Source organism: Stomoxys calcitrans, chromosome 1, assembly GCF_963082655.1.
Source record: "Stomoxys calcitrans chromosome 1, idStoCalc2.1, whole genome shotgun sequence".
In the NCBI taxonomy this organism is placed as follows: Eukaryota; Metazoa; Arthropoda; class Insecta; order Diptera; family Muscidae; genus Stomoxys; species Stomoxys calcitrans.
Window position 1 is genome coordinate 199,875,692 of NC_081552.1, and position 20,202 is coordinate 199,895,893.

Genomic DNA, 20,202 nt, shown 5'->3' on the forward strand with positions numbered 1-20,202 from the left:
TCATCCATATGACTCGTGAAACGCTCTTCTAGGTTATCAATGGACAATCAATTGCGAGTGCGTTAGCAACTCTTTACCATGATTATTGCTCAGACCATTGCATTATAATCATCCAGAAGAGTTGTTTATAAACCGCCTGAGTTAACTTTTCGCGATTGTTTTTATTTGCATGCCTAGTGCGTTAAGAACTTGTATTGAATTATGTTATTCGTTGTTTTATTTTGAATGGACAACTTCCACAGAATTCTCGCTTGGTTTTTATGATGATTGGTACTTAGTGATAAAGCGCAAACTTACCTAGGTGTTTTGCTGGACAGGAAATTGAACTTCAAATCCAACATTTTAGACAATGCAAGAAAGGCAACTCTAGCCCTATACGTCTGCAAGAGAAGCATTGGCTAAAGTTGAGGGGTTTAGACCGCGTGTCATGCATTAGGTATATACTGCAGTGTTCAGACCTAAAACGCTATATGGTGTTATGGTCTGGTGGACGGCGCTTCAAAGGTCCATCTATTTAATGCTCCATCTTATGCCTCTGGACATTGTGGCTACTCAAATTGCAGCGACCACTGCCGTGAGGTTAAATGAGCTTTCTCAATGCTCATTTGGCGGATACGGATACTGTGTTATCCTTGATACAATATCCGATGTTTCAGGCAGTGTGAATTACCTACCTACCCTGCCTGAGCCGCTTTTTGATAAAAAGTATTGTACCACTATTCCTGATAGAACCGATTGGAACTACGATATCCCTGGTAACAGAAGTTACATAGAAGTCTATACGGATGATTCCAAACTTAACGATCAGGTGGGCTTTGGGGTGTACTCTAAAGATCTAAAACGTGTCATATCGGGAAGGTTACCCGACCACTGCAGTGTGTATCAAGTGAAGATTCTTGCAATTAAGAAAGTGGTGAAATGGCTAAGATATAATGTCATTACGACGATTGGCATAAATATCTTCTCAGACAGCCAGGCAGCCATTAAATCCATGGAGAACGTATTTCTTAACACAAAACCGTGAACAGTTCAAAATTCAACTGTTCTGGGTGCCGGGCCACACAGATATCGCAGGGAATAATAGAGCTGACGAGCTTGCGAGACTAGGAGCTACCCTACACATTCCAGGGATACGGGAAAATGTGGGTATGCCTCTAGCGACATGTAAGCTAAGTTTTCGGGACCAGCCCCGAAGGACAACGAATGATAGATGGTCACAAAGAGGGCACTGTGAGTACTCCAAAACTGTGTAACCGAATCTGGACTTGAAGAGGCATACCGCTTTGCTGTCATTGGCTAGAACAGACGTCTCAGTCATTGTGTCCGTCATGACAGGTCACTGTCTAACCGGAAAACATGCTGACAGACTGAAGGTTGCCAGCAACGACTTTTGCAAAAGCTGTGAGGACATCCAAGAAGAAGAGACTATAGAACACATTCTGTGTGTGTGTCCCGCACTAGCAGTCAGATGGAGTTTCACTTTAGGTTCTCATTTCTTTGAGAACCTGGGCTGTTTAAAGCGATCTGAATGGTTCAACGGTAGGAACTAGAAGACATCTTTCTGCTTCTGTTCCTGTGGTATAACATTGGACGAAAACGTCTCAGTGAGTTTGATGGCAGACTGCCGTTTAAACCTAACCTAACCTTATTTGTTAATTTAACTGTTAATTTTTCGATCAACAACTAAACTTGTTAAGCATTTTTAGATCTGCCAACGGAATAACGCGCATCTCCTTTAGAGCCCTATTTAAATAATTATTCCAAAACACTTATTTGTTACTCGTCCAGGAGAGTAATGCACAACTCTTCCAGAAGAGTATTTTATAAATCTTCCAAAAGACTCATTTGTTACTCGTCCACACGATTCTTGCGCGATTCAATTCTTTAGTAACTCATGTGGAAGATTCGCGGAACTCTATTTCAGCAGATTCGTCTTGAGGACACAACTCATTAAGACTGGAGAATCGTTTACGACTCTCAGACGAGCTCGTCCGCGAACGTAACCATCACCTAGGAGATTCGCGGAAGATTATTTGACGTTCAAAAATGTTTGCTGGATACCTACACCCACTGAGTAGCTTGATGCTTTTCGCATTTTTAAGCCGTTAAGTGTTTACTTATACAAATTGCATTTGCCAGGTTGGTGCTACGTTCTGCAAATGCCATGCTGCCCCTATTATTTGCCAACTACAAGCACAGTGGTATGGAATTGGCTAATAGAAAAGTGCAAAAAGTTAAACCACCACATCTTGTCTTATATAAAATAAGTAAGAGCGTGCTAAGTTCGGCCAGGCCGAACCTTATATACCCTCCACCATGGATCAAATTGTCAAGTTCTTTGCGCAATAACTCTTTTTTTGGCACACAAAGAATGATGGATAAGAATTGTTATGCTATTGGAGATATGTCAAGTTATAGTCTGATTTCGACCATAGTTCAATTGAATGTTGAAGACCATAGTAGAAGTCATTGGGTAATATTTCAGTCAATTCGGATAAGAATTGCGTCTGGTTGAGGCTCAAGCAGCATAATCGGTAGATCGGTTTATATGGGAGCTGTATAAAGCTATAGATCGATAAAGACCATATTGGGCATGTATGTTGAAGGTCATGACAGAAGAAGTCAGGATCCAAGATCGGTATATATGGCAGCTATATCAGCTTATGGACCACATAGAACTATACTTAGCACAACTGTTGGAAGTTATAACAAATAACCTCATGCAAAATTTCAGCCAAATCGGATGAGAATTGAGCCCTATATTGGCTCAAGAAGTCAGGATCCAAGATCGGTGTATATGGCAGCTACATCAGGTTATAGACCGATTTAAACCATACTTATCACAGTTGTTGGAAGTCATAACGAACAACTTCAGGCAAAATTTCATCCAAATCGGATGAGAATTGCGCCCTCTAGATGCTCAAGAAGTCAAGACCCAAGATCGGTTTAAATGGCAGCTATATCAAAACATGGACCGATATGGCCCATTTACAATCCCAACTGACCTAAAATAACAGGAAGTAATTGTGCAAAATTTCAAGCGTCTAGCCTTGCTCCTTAGAAAGTTCGCGTGCTTTCGACAGACGGGCGGACGGACATGGCTACTTTATGGGGTCTTAGACGCAGATATAGGCTACAGTGGCACGAATTCGATATCCACATTCAGGGCGAACTATATTAAAGAGTAAAAGAAGGCACAGAGAAGCGGGCCTGGTGCAGCTGGTAGCATACAACACATCGAGATTCACTCATGCACAACATTTTCATAGTCTAGTTTTTATTCCCTACACTACCACTGTGGTATAGGGTATTACAACTTTGTTCATTTGTTTGCAACGTTATGACAGCGAAGAGCTAGACCTATTAATAAATATACCGATCGGCTAAGAATCACTTCCTGATTGGATTTAGCTATGTTCGCTTGTCCGCTGTCCGTCTGTCCATGTATTTTTGTTATCAAGGTGTAGGTCGAATTTGTTGTCCAACTGTCATAAAATTTTGCATGTCTCTTTTTTGGAGCAAGGACGAACGCTACAGATTTTCAGATCAGAATAAAAATTTCATCGAATTCGGGTAATAAATGGATCTTTTATGGCCTTAATACCCTATCTCGGGAGATCGGGCGGTCGGTCTATAGGGCAGCTATATCCAAGCATAATCCGATCTGGACCACACTTCTCAGTAAATGGATAGGGGTCTACCAGAATTAACTGTATCAAATTTGATCAAAATCGGATGAAAAATTACCCATTTTTGGCTTCAAGACTTTAAGTCTGGAAATCGGTCTATATGGCGGCTATATATAAAAAAAATCCGATTCGTTGAGATCAGAGGGTCAGGTTTATATGCAAAGAATACGAAAACATCAAAAATTGTTTGGAAAATGTTTTTATACGCAGGATATTTGCAAAATTATAAATACCTAGCCTTTGGCTATAAATGGGTAAATACCCAGGTATTTACCTGATTTACCGGGTAAATAACTTTTGGGTATTTACCCATCACCCATCTCTAGCCATGTACAATTTTGGTTCGATTTTTATACAATTTAGCGTAAGGTGTTTTATTTGAAGTCTGAAATTTTGTATGTGGAGTTCTGTTATGACATTCAACAGCTGAGCCAAGAACGGTTCAAATCGGTCTATAACCTGATAGAGCTCCCATATAACCCGATCCCCCAATTTGACTTCTTGAGCCCCTGGAAGCCGCAATTTTTGACCGATTTAGCTGAAATCTTGCACGTAGTGTTCTGTTATGACTTCCAATATCAATGCCATGTAGGGTTCAAATAGGTCAAGAACCTAGAATAGCTACCATATAAAGCGATCTACCGATTTGACATCTTGAGCCCCTGGAAGCCGCAATTTTTGACCGATTAAGCTGAAATTTTGCACGTGGTGTTCTGTTACGACTTCCAACATCTATGCCAAGTAGGGTTGAAATCGGTCAGGAACCTGATATAGCTCCCATATAAACCGATCTCCCAATTTAACTTCTTGAGCTCCTGGAAGCCGCAATTTTTTACTGATTTAGCTGAAATTTTGCACGTGGTGTTCTGTTATGACTTTCAACAACTGTGGCAAGTACGCTTGAAATCGGTCTATAACCTGATATAGCTCCCATATAAACTGATCTCGCTATTTGACTTCTTGGGCCCCTGGAAGCCTAAATTTTCACCCGATTTTGCTGAAATTTTGTATGTGATGTTCTGTTATGACTTTCAACAACTGCGTGACCAAAATCGGTCTATAACCTGATATAGCTCCCATATAAACCGATCTCCCGATTTGACTTCTTGAGACCGAACAAGCTGTAATTTTTGTCCGAGTTGGCTGAAATTTTGCACGTCAAACCGCAATTTTTGTCCGAATTGGCTTAAGTTTTGCTTACAGTGTTCTATTACGACTTTCAACAACTGTGCTAAGTACGGTCCAAATCGGTCTATAACCTGATATAGCTCCCATATAACCCGATCTCCCGATTTGACTTTTTGAGCCCCTGGAAGCCGCAATTTTTGACCGATTTAGCTGAAATTTTGCACCTAGTGTTCTATTATGATTTCCAACATCTATGCGAGGTACGGTAAAAATCGGTTAATAACCCGGTATAGCTCCCATGTAACCCGAACCCCCCAATTGACTTCTTGAGCCCCTACAAGCAGCAATTTTTGACCGATTAATCTGAAATTTTGCACATGGTGTTCGGCTATGACTTTCAACAACTGTGGCAAGTACGGTTCAAATCGGTTAAAAACCTGGTATAGCTCCCATATAAACCGATCTCACGATTTGACTTCTTGAGCCCTTTCAAGCCGCAATGTTTGTCCGAATTGGCTGAAATTGTGCTCACTGCGTTCTGTTATGACTTTCAACAATTGTGCCGAGAATCGGTCAAGAACCTGATATAGCTCCCTCGATCATCCTTGTTCGTTGCCTAGAGCTTTAATTTTTGTGTTTTGGCAGAATACATTATAGATTTTTAGCAGAATCTATGCTGGTGGGTTCCCAAGATTTGGCCCGGCCGAACTTAGCACTATTATACTTGTTTGTTTTTTTTTTATTTTTATTTTTAACCCCACTGTACCCTAGCTAACTAGATTGGCTGCATCAGCACAAAAGTGAATTTTTTTTAAACTTTTTATGCAAATAAGCTTTTCGTTCGCACGGCTAAAATCAAACAAAATGCTACGGATGTTATTTGGTAAATAATTTATTGGTAATGGAATTTGTTATTTTATATTTAATGTCCTTCGGCAAATATTCGCTATTTTCAATAGCAAAGCAAATAAGTTGTTACATTTATAAATCGTTATCTAGAGTCCTTCTGAAAAAAGGATTCTTCTCCCTACTGAAGAAGATAATAAATTTAAGCTAATAGCATGGATTTGAAATTAAGGAAATTTTAAGTTTAGTGCAATGGCAATTGTAGCCGCCTAAGCTAAGCTAACCGAATTTTGTACGATGACTCAGACACTGTGACTCGTTGACGTTAAAAGTTTTCTTAAATTTTGGATATGGCTTTGTTTTTTCGACCAGCCAGCACTCTCTCTAACCCATGTCAAGCCAATGGAAATAATCCCTGGACTTGGACCTGGACTAGTTGTCTACCATTTAACTATTGGGTTGCCCAAAAAGTAATTGCGGATTTTTTAAAAGAAAGTAAATGCATTTTTAATAAAACTTAGAATGAATTTTATTCAAATATACTTTTTTTACACTTTTTTTCTAAAGCAAGCTAAAAGTAACAGCCGATAACTGACAGAAGAAAGAATGCAATTACAGAGTCACAGGCTGTGAAAAAATTTGTCCACGCCGACTATATGAAAAATCCGCAATTACTTTTTGGGCAACCCAATATTTCGAACATTTGCTTCAATCTTCGAGTATGTATTAATCTTTTCATAAACCATATAAAGCTAACAACTAATAGCTCCAAACTGCAAACTCTCGACAATGGCTGCATTTACCAAAGTCCAGTGTACAACATTTTGAGATTATTAACAAACAACTTTTATTTAATCTTTTTTTTTTTTTTGTGAAAGAGCTTACTCTTTTTAAAAGGCAATAAGCATTCTTTTCTTTGTTGTGGGTAAAAGTTTTCCTTTTCCATTCCAAAGCAACTATGTTTCAAAGGCAATGGCCAACACACAAGGACTTGGCTACAGTTTTTGTGTTTCACATCAACAACAACAACAAAAACAATAGCCGCAAAAAATTCAATCCCAGCATTCTGGCAAATAATAACTTTGCCTTGTTCTTCGCTCCATCTGCATCTCCATACTCTTAACGATTTATGGTAGCATTTAAGTATTTAAATTTGCTATGCTGCTCGATTGTTGTTGTTGTGGCTTGTTTGTTCGTGTGTGTGTGTGTGGGTGTGTGTGTTTGTATGCACATTAAATAAAAACCGGAGATTTCATTGTTGCCATTATATTTATTGCAATTTTATAGTTTCCGTTTTGCTCTGTTTTAGCTTTTTGCTCACTCACTCACTCGCTCGATATTTTCCTACATTTTTCTCCACAATGTCGGCAATACCTTTGTTTACTGTTATTGTGGCAATTGCACTTCTGTTGCCTGTTTTTCTTCTTCGACGTCGTCGTCGCCATTATACTCCAAGTCTTTTTCTTGGTCTATTCATGAAGCTTGGCACGATAGGGGTATTACCAAGAAATTTATGCACTTGAAGAGAAACAGTGGAAGCAAAAACATAACAGACTATTAATTATACCCCACACCGTAGGATAGGGGGTATATTCATTTAGTCATTCCGTTTGCAACACTTTGAAATATCAATTTCCGACCCTACAAAGTATTTAGGATCGTCGTAAAACTCTGAGACGATTTAACGATGTCCGAGTGTCTGTCCGTCCGTCTGTCCGTCCATCCACATGTCCGCCCGTCTGTTGTAATCACTCTACAGCCTTCAAAAATTGAGATATTGAGCTGAAATTTGGCACCAATACGTCTTTTTGATGCACGCTGGTTAAGTTCTTGAACGGGCCAAATCGACCATATTTGGATATCGCTGCTATATAGACCGATCTGCCGGTAATGGGTCTAATACCCATAACGCGTTATTTTTTATCCGATTTCGCTGATATTTGAAACAGTGAGTAGTTTTAGGCCTTTTGACTTCCGACCCAAATATGGTTCAGATCGGACTATATTTATATATAGCTGTCATATAGACCGATGAGCCGATATAGGGTCTGAAGCTCATAAAAGTTTTATTTTTTAACCGATTTCGCTGAAATTAGAAACAGTGTGTAGTTTTACGCCACCACCCACCCCCCCAACATAGGACACAAATATGGTTCAGATCGAACTATATTTAGCTATAGCTGCATTTAGACCGATCTGCCGATAAAGGGTCTGAAGCCCATAATAGCTCTTTTCACTACTTGATTTCGCTGAAATTCCAAACAGTGGGTTATTTTAAGCCTCCCGATATCTGACCCAAATATGGTTCAAATCGGACTATATTTCGATATAGCTGCCATATAGACCGATCTCCAGATAAAGGGTCTTAAGCCCATAAAAGCTTTACCTTTTAACCGATTTCGTTGAAATTTGAAACAGTGAGTTATTTTAAGCCTTCCGACATTTTCGACCTAAATATGGTTGAGATGGGACTATATTTAGATGTAGCTGCCATATAGACAGACCGGCATGCCGATTAAGGGTCTGAAGCTCATAAAAGCTTTATTTATTATCCGATTTTGATGAAATATTATAGAAGGCCACTCAATGTCTGTACCGAATTTGTGTGCATAAGCTATCCAATTTCATAGGATTGTGACGAAAGGTAGTGGGTATCCAAAGTTCGTCCCGGCCGAACTTAATGCCTTTTTACTAGATTTTAGTATTACCAACTATTCGTACTTGGACGTACTCGACTGATATAAAGAGGCACACTAGAGGACAAACAAGTAAGAATTGCGCACTTTAGGGGCTGAAGAAGTAAAATAGGGAGATCGGATTATAGGGGAGCTGCATTAGGCTGTTAAAAGATTCATGCTATATTCGACACGTATGTTAAAGGTCATAAGAGAAGCCGTTGAACAAAATTTCAGCTAAATCGGATAATAATTGCGCCTTCTAGTGGCTCAAGAAGTCAAGACCCAAGATCGGTTTATATGGAAGCTATATCAGGTTATAAACCGATTTGAACCATACTTAGCACAGTTATTGAAAGTCATGACAAAACACTTAATGGAAAATTTCAGCCAAATCGGATAATAATTGCGTCCTCTAGTGGCTCAGGAAGTCAAGACCCCAGATCGGTTTATGTGGCAGCTATATCAGGTTATGGACCGATTTCTACCATACTCAGCACAGTTGTTGGAAGTCATAATAAAACACCTCGTGAAAAATTTCAGCCAAATCGGATAAGAATTGAGCCCTCTAGTGGCTCAAGAAGTCAAGATCCCAGATCGGTTTATATGGCAGCTATATCAGGTTATGGACCGATTTCTACCATACTCAGCACAGTTGTTGGAAGTCATAATAAAACACCTCGTGAAAAATTTTCAGCCAAATCGGATAAGAATTGAGCCCTCTAGTGGCTCAAGAAGTCAAGATCCCAGATCGGTTTATATCAAAACGTGGACCGATATAGCCCATTTACAATCCCAATCGACCTACACTAATAAGAGGTATTTTTGCAAAATTTCAAGCGGCTAGCTTTACTCCTTCGAAAGTTAGCGTGCTTTCGACAGACAGACGGACGGACATGACTAGTTCGACTTATGGGGTCTTAGACGAATATTTCGAGGAGTTACAAACAGAATGACGAAATGAGTATACCCACATCCTTTGGTGGAGGCTAATCGAGTTATAATTGCGCCCTCCAGAGGCTCAGAAAGTGAAATGTGGAGATCGGTTTACATGGCAGATATATCAGGTTATGGGCTGATTTACACCATACTTGACACAGTTGTTGGAAGTCATAGGTTAGGTTAGGTAAGAGTGGCAGACAAACTTACTTAGACAATTTGAAGTCCATTGAGATATCACAGTAGCGATAGAACAAGGCTTCTGGCGGAAATCGAACCCACGACCCCTGCACTGGTAATCCAAGCACGCTACAAACTGAGCTACTGGACGAAGTCATAACAAAATGCAAAATTTCAGCCAAATCGGATAAGAAGTGCGCCCTCTAGTAGCTCTCGAAGTCAAGACCCAAGATGGGTTTATATGGCAGCAGCATCCAAACATGGACCGGTGAGGCCCATTTACAATCCCAATTGACCTACAGTTATAAGAAGTATTTGTGCGAAATTGCAAGTGCCTAGCTATACTCCTTCGAAAGTCAGCGTGCTTTTTTTTAGCATTTTTGACCAAAACATTTTCGTGTTTTCGTATTTTTCAACCTACAAAGGCATTTGTGATTCGATTTTAATTTTTATACATGACTAGCTGTACCGGGAACGCTCCGCTGCGCCTTCTTTTACTTTAGATGGGACCAAATTATCCTTTGAGTATTTATTTTCGACAATTAAAGAGATTTTAGTGAAATACCATGCTATGAAAATAGTAAATGTATATCGCTTGACTAACATCCCATATCTGAATCTCATATGATCATTAGGGTCTTTTAAGTTTGGATGTTAGATGTACTGAATTCTTAAAAGACTTAATTTGAGTCCGGTATTCTCATGATGTCCGATTAAGGGGTGTTTTCGGTGGTGAGGTGGTCCCCCAGACACTTGGTCCTGAAAAAAATATCATCATCGTTCCCTTCTCTCAATTACCATTTATTTAAACCCTATATTGCCTTTGGCTAGAAGTTTGTGGGATGAGGCGCCCTCCAAACACTTGTCCCCAAAATTGGTCATCAAATTCGTTTTCTAATCTCAAATAATTTTCATTTGAGCCACATATTGCCATATTGGTTGGTAAATTTGTACTCTTATTTACTGCGATGGTCAGTAAATAATTGCTGTTTGTGGGCTATTTTGGGGTAGGGATCGACCCCCAAGAAAATTGGTCCCAAAATAGGTATCAATTTCGTGCTCTACTCCCCAATATCTTTCATTTGAGCGCCACATTGACATGGTTGGTAAATTTGTCCGATTTAGGGGTGTCTTGGGGAGTGGAGTGATCCCCCAAACACTAAGCCTTGAAAATATATCAGCATCCTGGTGCTCTACTCTCAAATATCATTTATTTGAACCCCATATTGCTATTGGCCTCAAAACTGAATATCAAATTGGTTTTCTAATCTCAATTACCTTTAATTTAAAGCCCTTATTGCAAAAAACAGCAAATATGTCCAGTTTGGGATATGGACCCTAGGTTAGGTTAGGTTTAAATGACAGTCTGCCATCAGACTCACTTAGACGTTTTCGTCCATTGTGATACCACAGGAACAGACGAAGGAAGATGCCTTCTAGTTTCTACAGTTGAATCATCCAGATCGCCTTAAAAAGCCCAATAACTTGCGAATGTTCACATCCGCTTAATCAGACAGGTTCTCAAAGAAATGAGAACCTAAAGTGGAACTCCTTCTAACTGCTAGTGCGGGACACACACAGAAGATGTTCTATAGACTGTTCTTTTTCGATGTCCTCACAGCTTCTGCAAAAGTCGTTGCTCGCAACCTTCAGTCTGTCAGCATGTTTTCCCATTAGACACTGACCTGTCATGACGAACACAATGACTGAGACGTCTGTTCTAGCCAATGACAGTAAAGCAGTAGACCTCTTCAAGTCTAGATTAGACCACATAGTTTTGGAATGCTCACAGACCCCTCTTTGTGACCATCTATCATTCGTTATCCTACGGGCCTGGTGCTGACAACTTAGCTTACATGTCGCTAAAGGCATACTCACAGATTCCAGCATCCCGCAAGCTCGTCTGCTTAAGAAATCCCTGGGATATCTCTGTGACCCGGCACACAGAACAGGTGAATTTTGAACTTTTCAGCCATCTCGTTGAGAGATCTGCGACAGTCGAGGGCAGGTTTTGCGTTTAGAAATACGTTCTCTAGGGATTTAATGGCTGCCTGGCTGTCTGAGAAGATATTTATGTCAATCGTCGTTATGACATTATATCTTAGCCTTTCCCCCACTTCCTTAATTGCAAGGATCTCCGCTTGATACACCCTCCAGTGGTCGGGTAACCTTTTCGATATGACCAGTTCTGACCAGAAAATTAGGGAAAGGGAGATGGCCGATGAAGCCGAAAACGATTTTCTCCTGTAACACATAGCTTACGGAAAATTTCGCTCAGGATATGCCAATTCATTCCCTATGTCAACGAAAACTTTGTTAGAGCTGCTAACTGGTCTTAAAATTAGATTTGTTTTGTCCCCTACTGTTGTTTCACTTCTGGCACTTAGTTTGCTTAATACTTTCGATTGTTGTTGTTTATTATGTTGGTTATCCTTTACTTAAGTTTTTAGAGACTCGCTTTCTCCCTTCCTTTCTTTCGCTTCGCTTTTATTTGTTGTATATGAGATGGTGTGTACACATGTTAATATCTTTGCAGATAGTTTATCTTATATTGTGGTTCGTACTTTTTCAGGACAGAGTATATTTTTTATGCATAAATTGCATCATGCTGTATAACTTCATGGATTCTTTGGTGTCATTCTAGTTTTTTGCACTTCTACTTCCACTTCCTTTTGCATTTGTTTTTGTGCTGCCGAACAACAACGGAAGCCATCTTTCTTCCAGATTAAAGCATATTTTTAGGATGTGGCAATGGGAAAATGTTTGCGTTTTTTCATTTATTTGAAATTTGCATTTTGACTTTATTCACCTTTATCCATAACTAATTTGAATTTAAATCTCTATAGAGGTGTTAGGAAAATATTGAAACTTTTAATCAACTTAAACATAGTTGAAGTGGAAATCTTTGACCGTTCTTTGGCATTAGCTTAGGTTAGGTTTAAGTGACAGTCAGACTCACTTAGACGTGTTTGTCCATTGCGATACCACATACACAGGAAAAGGAAGATACCTTCTACTCCCTACCGTTGACTCATTCGGTTCGTTTTTAAAAGCCCAACAACTTGTGAATGTTCACATCCGCTAAATCAGTTCTCAGAGAAATGAGAACCTGAAGTGGAACTCCTTCAGGCTGCCAGTGCAGATTGTTGTTGTTGTAACAGTGTGTTGTGTTCTATCTATCGTCTGCTTGATTCTTGATTGAGTGTACAGATCCAGAAACTCTGCGACTAAGATGGGGGTGCGTCCAGAGGGATCTGGGTCTGAGACGAGTGGGTCTGGCTGGGCAGTTAAACAGGTGACGTGTGTCGTGTGGTCCCTGGTCACAATCGGGACATACATCCTGCACTTTGGCATCAATCCTTGGTCCGTATAAGTTCAGGCGGCTGCATCTGCCGGATCGTAATTGAGACAGAACTACTCTGGTTTGCTGGGGAAGTCAATTTTTTCAGGTGCAATGGGAGGACCACATTCACCCGGTAGCTATTCTCCGCATCTGCTACCGTGTCTGCATGAATGTTGTCTAGGCCCACTTGATACGTCGCTTGATCTAGAGGTTGTCTCTTGTAGCGCTAGACCTTTGTCTGCACCCCGAGTAATGCCAGCAAGTGACTTGATGGTCGGAATCGTAGCTCCGATCTGTGTGGTGGTCATATGTTGTTATCACGAGAAGCTCAGCTGAAAGTTACTGGACGCGTCCACACGTTGCGATTAGTGGGATGGAAATGTGGCTACCACAACAACATCGTGTTTTCATCGACTTTCACATTCAGCTCATTATTCATCTCACTCGTATTTGCAGTGAACAATGTGGCTAAAGATTTGGTTGCAGATATCCTTAAATCTCTTGCAGTGAAATAAGCGTCGAGGTAGACCTTTAACCTATCGCAGATGTCAGCAATGCCATTATCATATAATCGTCCGCACATAATAAGATTTCGAGGCGTCTGTAGGGCGGTGGAATAGAGAGAAAGTAGAGCTTAAACATTGCCGGAGAAATCACCCCGCCTTGGGGAACTCCCTGTTTCACTCTACGGTGCTACGACTTCCTATCCCTAAATTCCACATATGACCACACACATAATTCGCGACCCAGCGTTTCAGGCCTGGCTGGAGGGACGTATTGGCGATGTTCTCAAATAGTTTGGTATGGCTGCCCATGTCGAATGCCTTCGATAGGTCCAGTGCCACGAGCACCGTGCTATCACAAGGCGTTGGCTAATTGAAGCCTCGGTAAATGTTGCGATGATGGCATACAGAGCAATTTTTGTGCTCGGCGAATGGAAATTCTCCAACGAGGCTCGGGAAGAGTCATGACTGAAACGTCTTAGCTACTGAAGAGAGTGGGGAAATCGATCTGTACGACTCCCCCTTACTCGGATCTAGGCTTCAGTAACGGTATCACTCTGCCCATCTTCCAGACATCGGGTACTATAAGGACAGTCGTAAGGTACTCCAGGTTGATCCAGATTAATCAGCATCAGTGTAGAGATTCCGTCGGGGCCCAACGCCTTGGATGACTTGGCGCCACGGATGACATTCGTAACTTCGTCCACGGTAAATTGTGATGGCTCGGAGACCTCGGATAAGGGCTCTCCTTCTAGCCCTGTCACTCTCGGGATGCACAATAAATTGACAATTGAACAACCTGGCGCACCTCTTCGGATCAGACACGGTTACGTCGCCAAAAGTGACTGAGGTCCTGTCTACTGGGAATATCCGCTTATGTTCGTTGACTACCCTGTTAATTTCCAGATTCAGCTCGCTGATTCTAGGTTTAGTGGGGTCCGTGCAACGAATCCCATCACGCTCGTCTGCGAGTACCACAACAGGTGTTCTATAGTCTTTTCATACTCGACGTTCTCACAGCTTCTGCAGAAGTCGTTACTTGCAATCTTCAGTCTGTCAGCATGTTTTCCGATCAGACAGTGAGCTATTATGATGGACACAATGATCGCGACGTCTGTTCTAGCCAATGACAGCAAAGCAGTAGACCTTTTCAAGTCTAGATTGGGCCACATAATTTTGGCGGAAGTGCACAACCCGCTCTTTTTGACCATCTGTCATTCCTGGTTTTTTGCGTCAGATCCTGCAGACTTAGTTTGCATGTCGCTGGAGGCATATCCACAGATTCCAGTACCCCTGGAATGTGCAAGGTAGGTCCTAGTATCCCCAACTCATCTGATCAACAATTTCCAGAACTATCTCTATTACCTGACAGTCAAGAGAGAAACAAAGCCATCCATTGGATCCGGCTGGACTTTTGAACAGTAGGTGGACTTTTGAAGCGCCGTCCACCATACCACATCGCCATATAGCATTATAGGTTTAACAACTACAGCATACACCCAATGCATGACACGCGGTTTCATGTCTCCCAATATTGAGAGAGGCGGTGATCGTCTCGTCGTCAGCCCCCTGTTCGTTGGGCGCTATTGAGTCACCTGCCACTGCACGGCCTGATGTCTCAATATGAGGATTTCTGCCTATCCCAGTCTTCCCAATCTTGGAATAGCCAGCTTTGCTCCCGTAATGCACCATGCCTTAAGTCTTAGCCAAACTCGTCACGGAGACTTGATCAATGCCAACCACAAGAAGAGTTCCTCCTTCTGCCTGTGGAAGACTTTCCACTTCTATGCGACCAAACCTTGGTCGCGAATTTACTGTCCCATCCCTTGATGAAGACCGTCGCCTTTGTGAGCTGGGGGATGTCCATATTTCTTACCAGGAGGGAGCGTGGATACCTCTGACGAGCTGTTTGACGGTATCAGTACATTCCGCCGACGCAAAACGTAACGTAAAGATATCCCCTCTATTCTCGTAGCTCATTATTCGTTTGGGTGAACCCTCTACAGAGTTCCACACATGTTTGAAAATCCGCTCGCTAACCAGGTCCTTCACTTGGGACCGATGATCTGGTGGAATCCTGCCGGATGCACTGCCGATATTGATGACTGCATAAGTCAGCTCATCTCTGTTGTGCTTCCTTGCCACTCTGGCGTAAGAGGGCGCAACTTTTCCATTCACAGTGAATCTTCCCCTTCCGACGCCAAACGCAGCGTAAAGATGTCCCCTGTATACTCACAGCTCTACAGAGTTCTACACATGTTCGAAAATCCGCTCGCTATCCAGGTCCCCCACTTGGTACCGATGATCTGGTGGAATCCTACCGGATGCACTGCCGATATTGATGACTGCCTAAATCAGCTCATCTCTTCTGTGCTTCCTTGCCACTCTGGCGTAAGAGGGCGCCTCCTTACCATTCTCAGCGACCATCTTCCCCTTGGGTGATGGTTGTGGCCTCCATGAAGACTCAGGGGCCGTGAGCGCTCTCTCCGTTCCTGTTCCGACTTTGTCAGCCTCCGCAGGACATTGTCTGGAGGCTCCATTGCGGGATGGCTGGCTTAGATTGCCCAGAGTACTTGCAGGCGGGAAGCTCTTTTTCTTTTTCAGCATTTTAGCAGTGTTATGCTCTCCACGTGATCTGATTCTTTTTCCAGCTCCCGTAGAAGTGCTTGGAATGTCAGTTTTACTCCTTCCAGCATCCAGCACTTTCGTCCGATTGCGCTGCCGGTGCATACTCCTCTGTCTCCTTCGTCGTTCCCCGGATCACTTTTCGGTCTGCTGGTGAGCTTAGTAAAGCCATCGCTCACTTCTGCCATCATCCCGCTACCCTCGTCTCTCGATTCGGCTGCGATGACTGTTTCATTGACACCTTCGCTGTCTGAATCCGAGTCGGAAACACCAAAAAATGCTGCCCATGAACATTCCACTAAGGAACAGAGGCAAACTTCTCACTTATCAATGAGTGTTGTTCGGTTCAACATGCGATGGTCTGACGCCACCACCGTAGCAGTTGGGTCTTTGGAGTCCATTTCTAGCCTTTTCCAAAAAGCCTTTAAACTTTTTCGAAACAGGTAGTACCTATTCCGAGATACGGATATTTTTCCTTTGGGGAGCGAAATAAAAACACGTCCGCTCCACTCTATAATGGCTAATAACTTAACTATAGGTTAACACTTAAAAAATTGAAGATTGCAATTGTTAAACAGGTTAATGTGCATTAAGTTTGGCCGTGCCGAACTTTGGTTACCCACCATCATGGATTGGGTAAATACCCAAATAATTCCTTTTTTGGGAATTTATAATTTTGCAGATATCTTGGGTGTAAAAACATTTTCCAAACAATTGTTGAGGATTTCGTATTCTTTGTACAAAAACCTGATCATCAAAATCGGATGAAAAAGCTCCTTTTATGGGCTCAATACTCTATATCGGGAGATTGGTCTATATGGCAGCTATATCCAAATATGATCCGATGTGGGCGAAGTTCGACACAAAGGTGTAGAGGTCTATCAAAACTCACTGTTTCAAATTTCATCGAAATCGCATGAAAAATGCTCCTTTTATGGGCTCACTACTCTATATCGGGAGATCGGTCCAAACGGCAGCTGTATCCAAATATGGTCCGATCTTGACGATGTTCGCCACAGAAGTGTAGAGGTCTTTCAAAACTCACTGTTTCAAATTTCATCCAAACCGGATGAAAAATGCTGCTTTTATAGGTTCAATACTCTATGCGAGGCCACCGTAGCGCAGACGTTGGCATGTCGGCCTATGACGCTGTACGCCTGGGTTCAAATCCTGGCGAGATCATCAGAAATAATTTTCAGCGGTGGTTTTCCCCTCCTAATGCTGGCAACATTTGTGAGGTACTATGCCATGTAAAACTTCTGTCCAAAGAGGTGTCGCACTGCGGCACGCCGTTCGGCCTACGCTATAAAAAGAAAGAAAAATTTTTTGGAAAATGTTTTTATACCCAAGATATTTGCAAAATTATGAATACCCAGCTTTTGGTTATAAATGGGTAAATAATCGGGTATTTACCCAATTTACCGGGTAAATACCTTTTGGGTATTTAGCCATCGCCCATCTCTAGACATTGCTGGTAGTACTATAGTTTAATTTTTGGATACCTTAAGTGTCCAGTGGATTTTGCAGCGCTTTTTACTTAATAGGCTAGACCTTTAAAACATTAATATACCTTAATTTAGTAAAATTTATTGACAATTACAATTTAATAAAAATCTCATTAATTTTCAAATGTTGCCTCAATTTAATAAAAATCTCATTAATTTTCAAATGTTGCCTCAATGTTTTAATAACCACATAAATTAGAACTTCCAACCATGGTCCTCATTCTTAGTTAGTTTCCCATTTACAGCCATTCTAACCTGCATATGCCTGAGAATGTTATAACAGAAATTTATCTTTATTAAAATACAATGTATGTAACAATTAATTTCTAATTTATTTTATCTACAATTATTCTCTTCCATTTATATATATAAAAACAAAAACATATTCTTTTTGAATAAAAACTGACAAAAAAATACTACTCTTGCATGATGATGATGATGATGATGATGGATGTGTTGAAATTGTTTGATTCGATGATCGTAATCTGGATGTGTATGTCTTACGAATGCAACATTACTGTGGTACTGCTTATGCACGACTTGAACGCATACAATCATCAACTACCACCAACACCAATACCAATACGACCACCACCACAACCTACCTTCAATATGTCTATGTTGGAATAATCACAGGGATTTGGCTTTGTAACATTCGCAAATAGCACCGATGCGGAAAGAGCACGTGAACGTCTACATGGTACAGTGGTTGAGGGACGAAAAATTGAGGTGGGTGCATGTTTTAATTGTTTAATATTATATTGTATTATATTATTATCATACTATTTTATATATTATTGAAAATAGTTTTTGTTTTATCTACAAATGTTTGTTTGGTTTGCTTACTTACAAAAGAAAAACGTATCAATTTTATTTATATTGCATTTGATGATATATTGGGTTGCCCAAAAAGTAATTGCGGATTTTTCATATAGTCGGCGTTGACAAATTATTTCACAGCTTGTGACTCTGTAATTGCATTCTTTCTTCTGTCAGTTATCAGCTATTACTTTTAGCTTGCTTTAGAAAAAAAGTGTAAAAAAAGTATATTTGATTAAAGTTCATTCTAAGTTTTATTAAAAATGCATTTACTTTCTTTTAAAAATCCGCAATTACTTTTTGGGCAACCCAATATTACAAAGCCAAAATATTTGTACCCTTTGGGGGGTGTTTTGGGGAAGTGGTGATGCCTTAAATCCATGATCCTACATTTGGATATCAAATTTGTATTCTACTCCCAAATACCTTTATTTAAGGCCCATATTGCGATGGCCAGTAAAAAATAGCTGTTTGTGAAGTATTTTGGGAAAGGGGTAGACCCCCAGAAAATTGCTCCCGAAAGTGGGTATCAATTCTTGTTCTACCCCCAATTCCTTTCATTTAAGTTCCACATTGACTTGGTCGATAAATATGCCCGATTTAGGGGTTTTTTGGGGCGTGAAGTGGTCCCCCAATCACTAACCCCTGGAAATATATCAGCAACGTGCTCTATTCTCATATATTTGAAGCCCATATTGCCATTGGCCTAAAAATTGGATATCAAATACGTCCTACTTGGGGGTTGTTATGGTGGTGGGACGTCCCCTAGACAGTTGGTTCCGAATGTTGATATCAGATTCATGGTCTACTCCCAAAAACCCTTCATTTGAGCTCCATTGTTCTATAGTCGTCAAACATAACCGGTTTGAGGGGTGTTTTTGGGGATGGCTCGGCCACTCAGCGACTTGGCTTTGAAAATTTATATCAGATTCGTGTTCTACTCTAAAATACCTCTTCTTTGAGCCTCATATTGCAATGGTCAGCAAATATACTTCCTATTTGGGTGGTGTTATGGGGGTGGGGTGGCCTCATAAACAATTTTCCCAAAATATTGATATCAGTTTTGTGCTTTACTTCCAAAGACCTTTCATTTGAGCCCCATATTGCAATGGTCGTAAATTTGTTTTCTTTGGGGGGATGTTCTCGGGGATGGGCGGCCCCTCAAACACGTGGTCCCACATCTGGATATCAGATTGGTATTCTACACTCAAATAACTTTTATTTAAGCCCCATATTGCCATTTAAGCCCCGTATTAGGGGGTGTGTTGGGGAAGGGGTGGACCCCAGAAACTTTGCCCCAAATTTGGATATCAGATTCGTGTTTTACTCGCACATACCTTTCATTTGAGTCCCATATTGGCATGGTCGGTAAATATGTCCAAAGTCATTGGGCAAAATTTCATCCAAATCGGCGAATAATTGTGCCAACTAGAGGCTCAAGACTGTTTTTCAGATTGATATCAGAGAAGTATCCCCTGTTCCTTAATGGAATGTTCATGGGAAATTTAGTGGTAGTTGTAGTAGAGGTTCAAGAAGTATAATCAGGAGATCGGTATATATAGAAGCTATTTCAAGTTATGAACTGATTTAGACCATGCATGGAACAGTTGTTGGAGTCAAAACAAAACATTTCATACAAGATTTCTGCCAAATCAGATAATAATTGCGCCCTTTAGTGGCTGAAGAAGTCAAGATCCGAGATAGGTTTATATGGGAGCTATATAAGATTATGAACCGATTTAGATAATACATAGAACAATTGTTGGAAGTTAAAACGAAACATTTCTTGTGCAGTTTCATCCAAATCGGATAATATTTGCGCCCTCTATCAGCTCAAGAAATCAAGATCCGAGATTGGTTTATATGGTTTCTATATCAGGTTTTGAATCGATTTGGGACATACTTAGCGCATTTAATTCATGTTAAATTTCTGGCAAATCGGATGATAAT

At 40.9% G+C, this 20,202-nt stretch overlaps 1 protein-coding gene across 8 annotated transcripts in view; it reads left to right on the forward strand.

Moving 5' to 3' along the window:
* Positions 1 to 20,202, forward strand: part of LOC106083888 (RNA binding protein fox-1 homolog 2) — a 776,024-nt gene that overhangs the window by 624,914 nt on the left and 130,908 nt on the right. For all 8 annotated transcript variants that reach the window (XM_059370360.1, XM_059370351.1, XM_059370355.1 and 5 more), the window contains exon 5: positions 18,070 to 18,162. In XM_059370360.1, the coding sequence (XP_059226343.1) occupies positions 18,070 to 18,162 (93 nt within the window). The remainder of the gene's footprint in view (positions 1 to 18,069; positions 18,163 to 20,202) is intronic.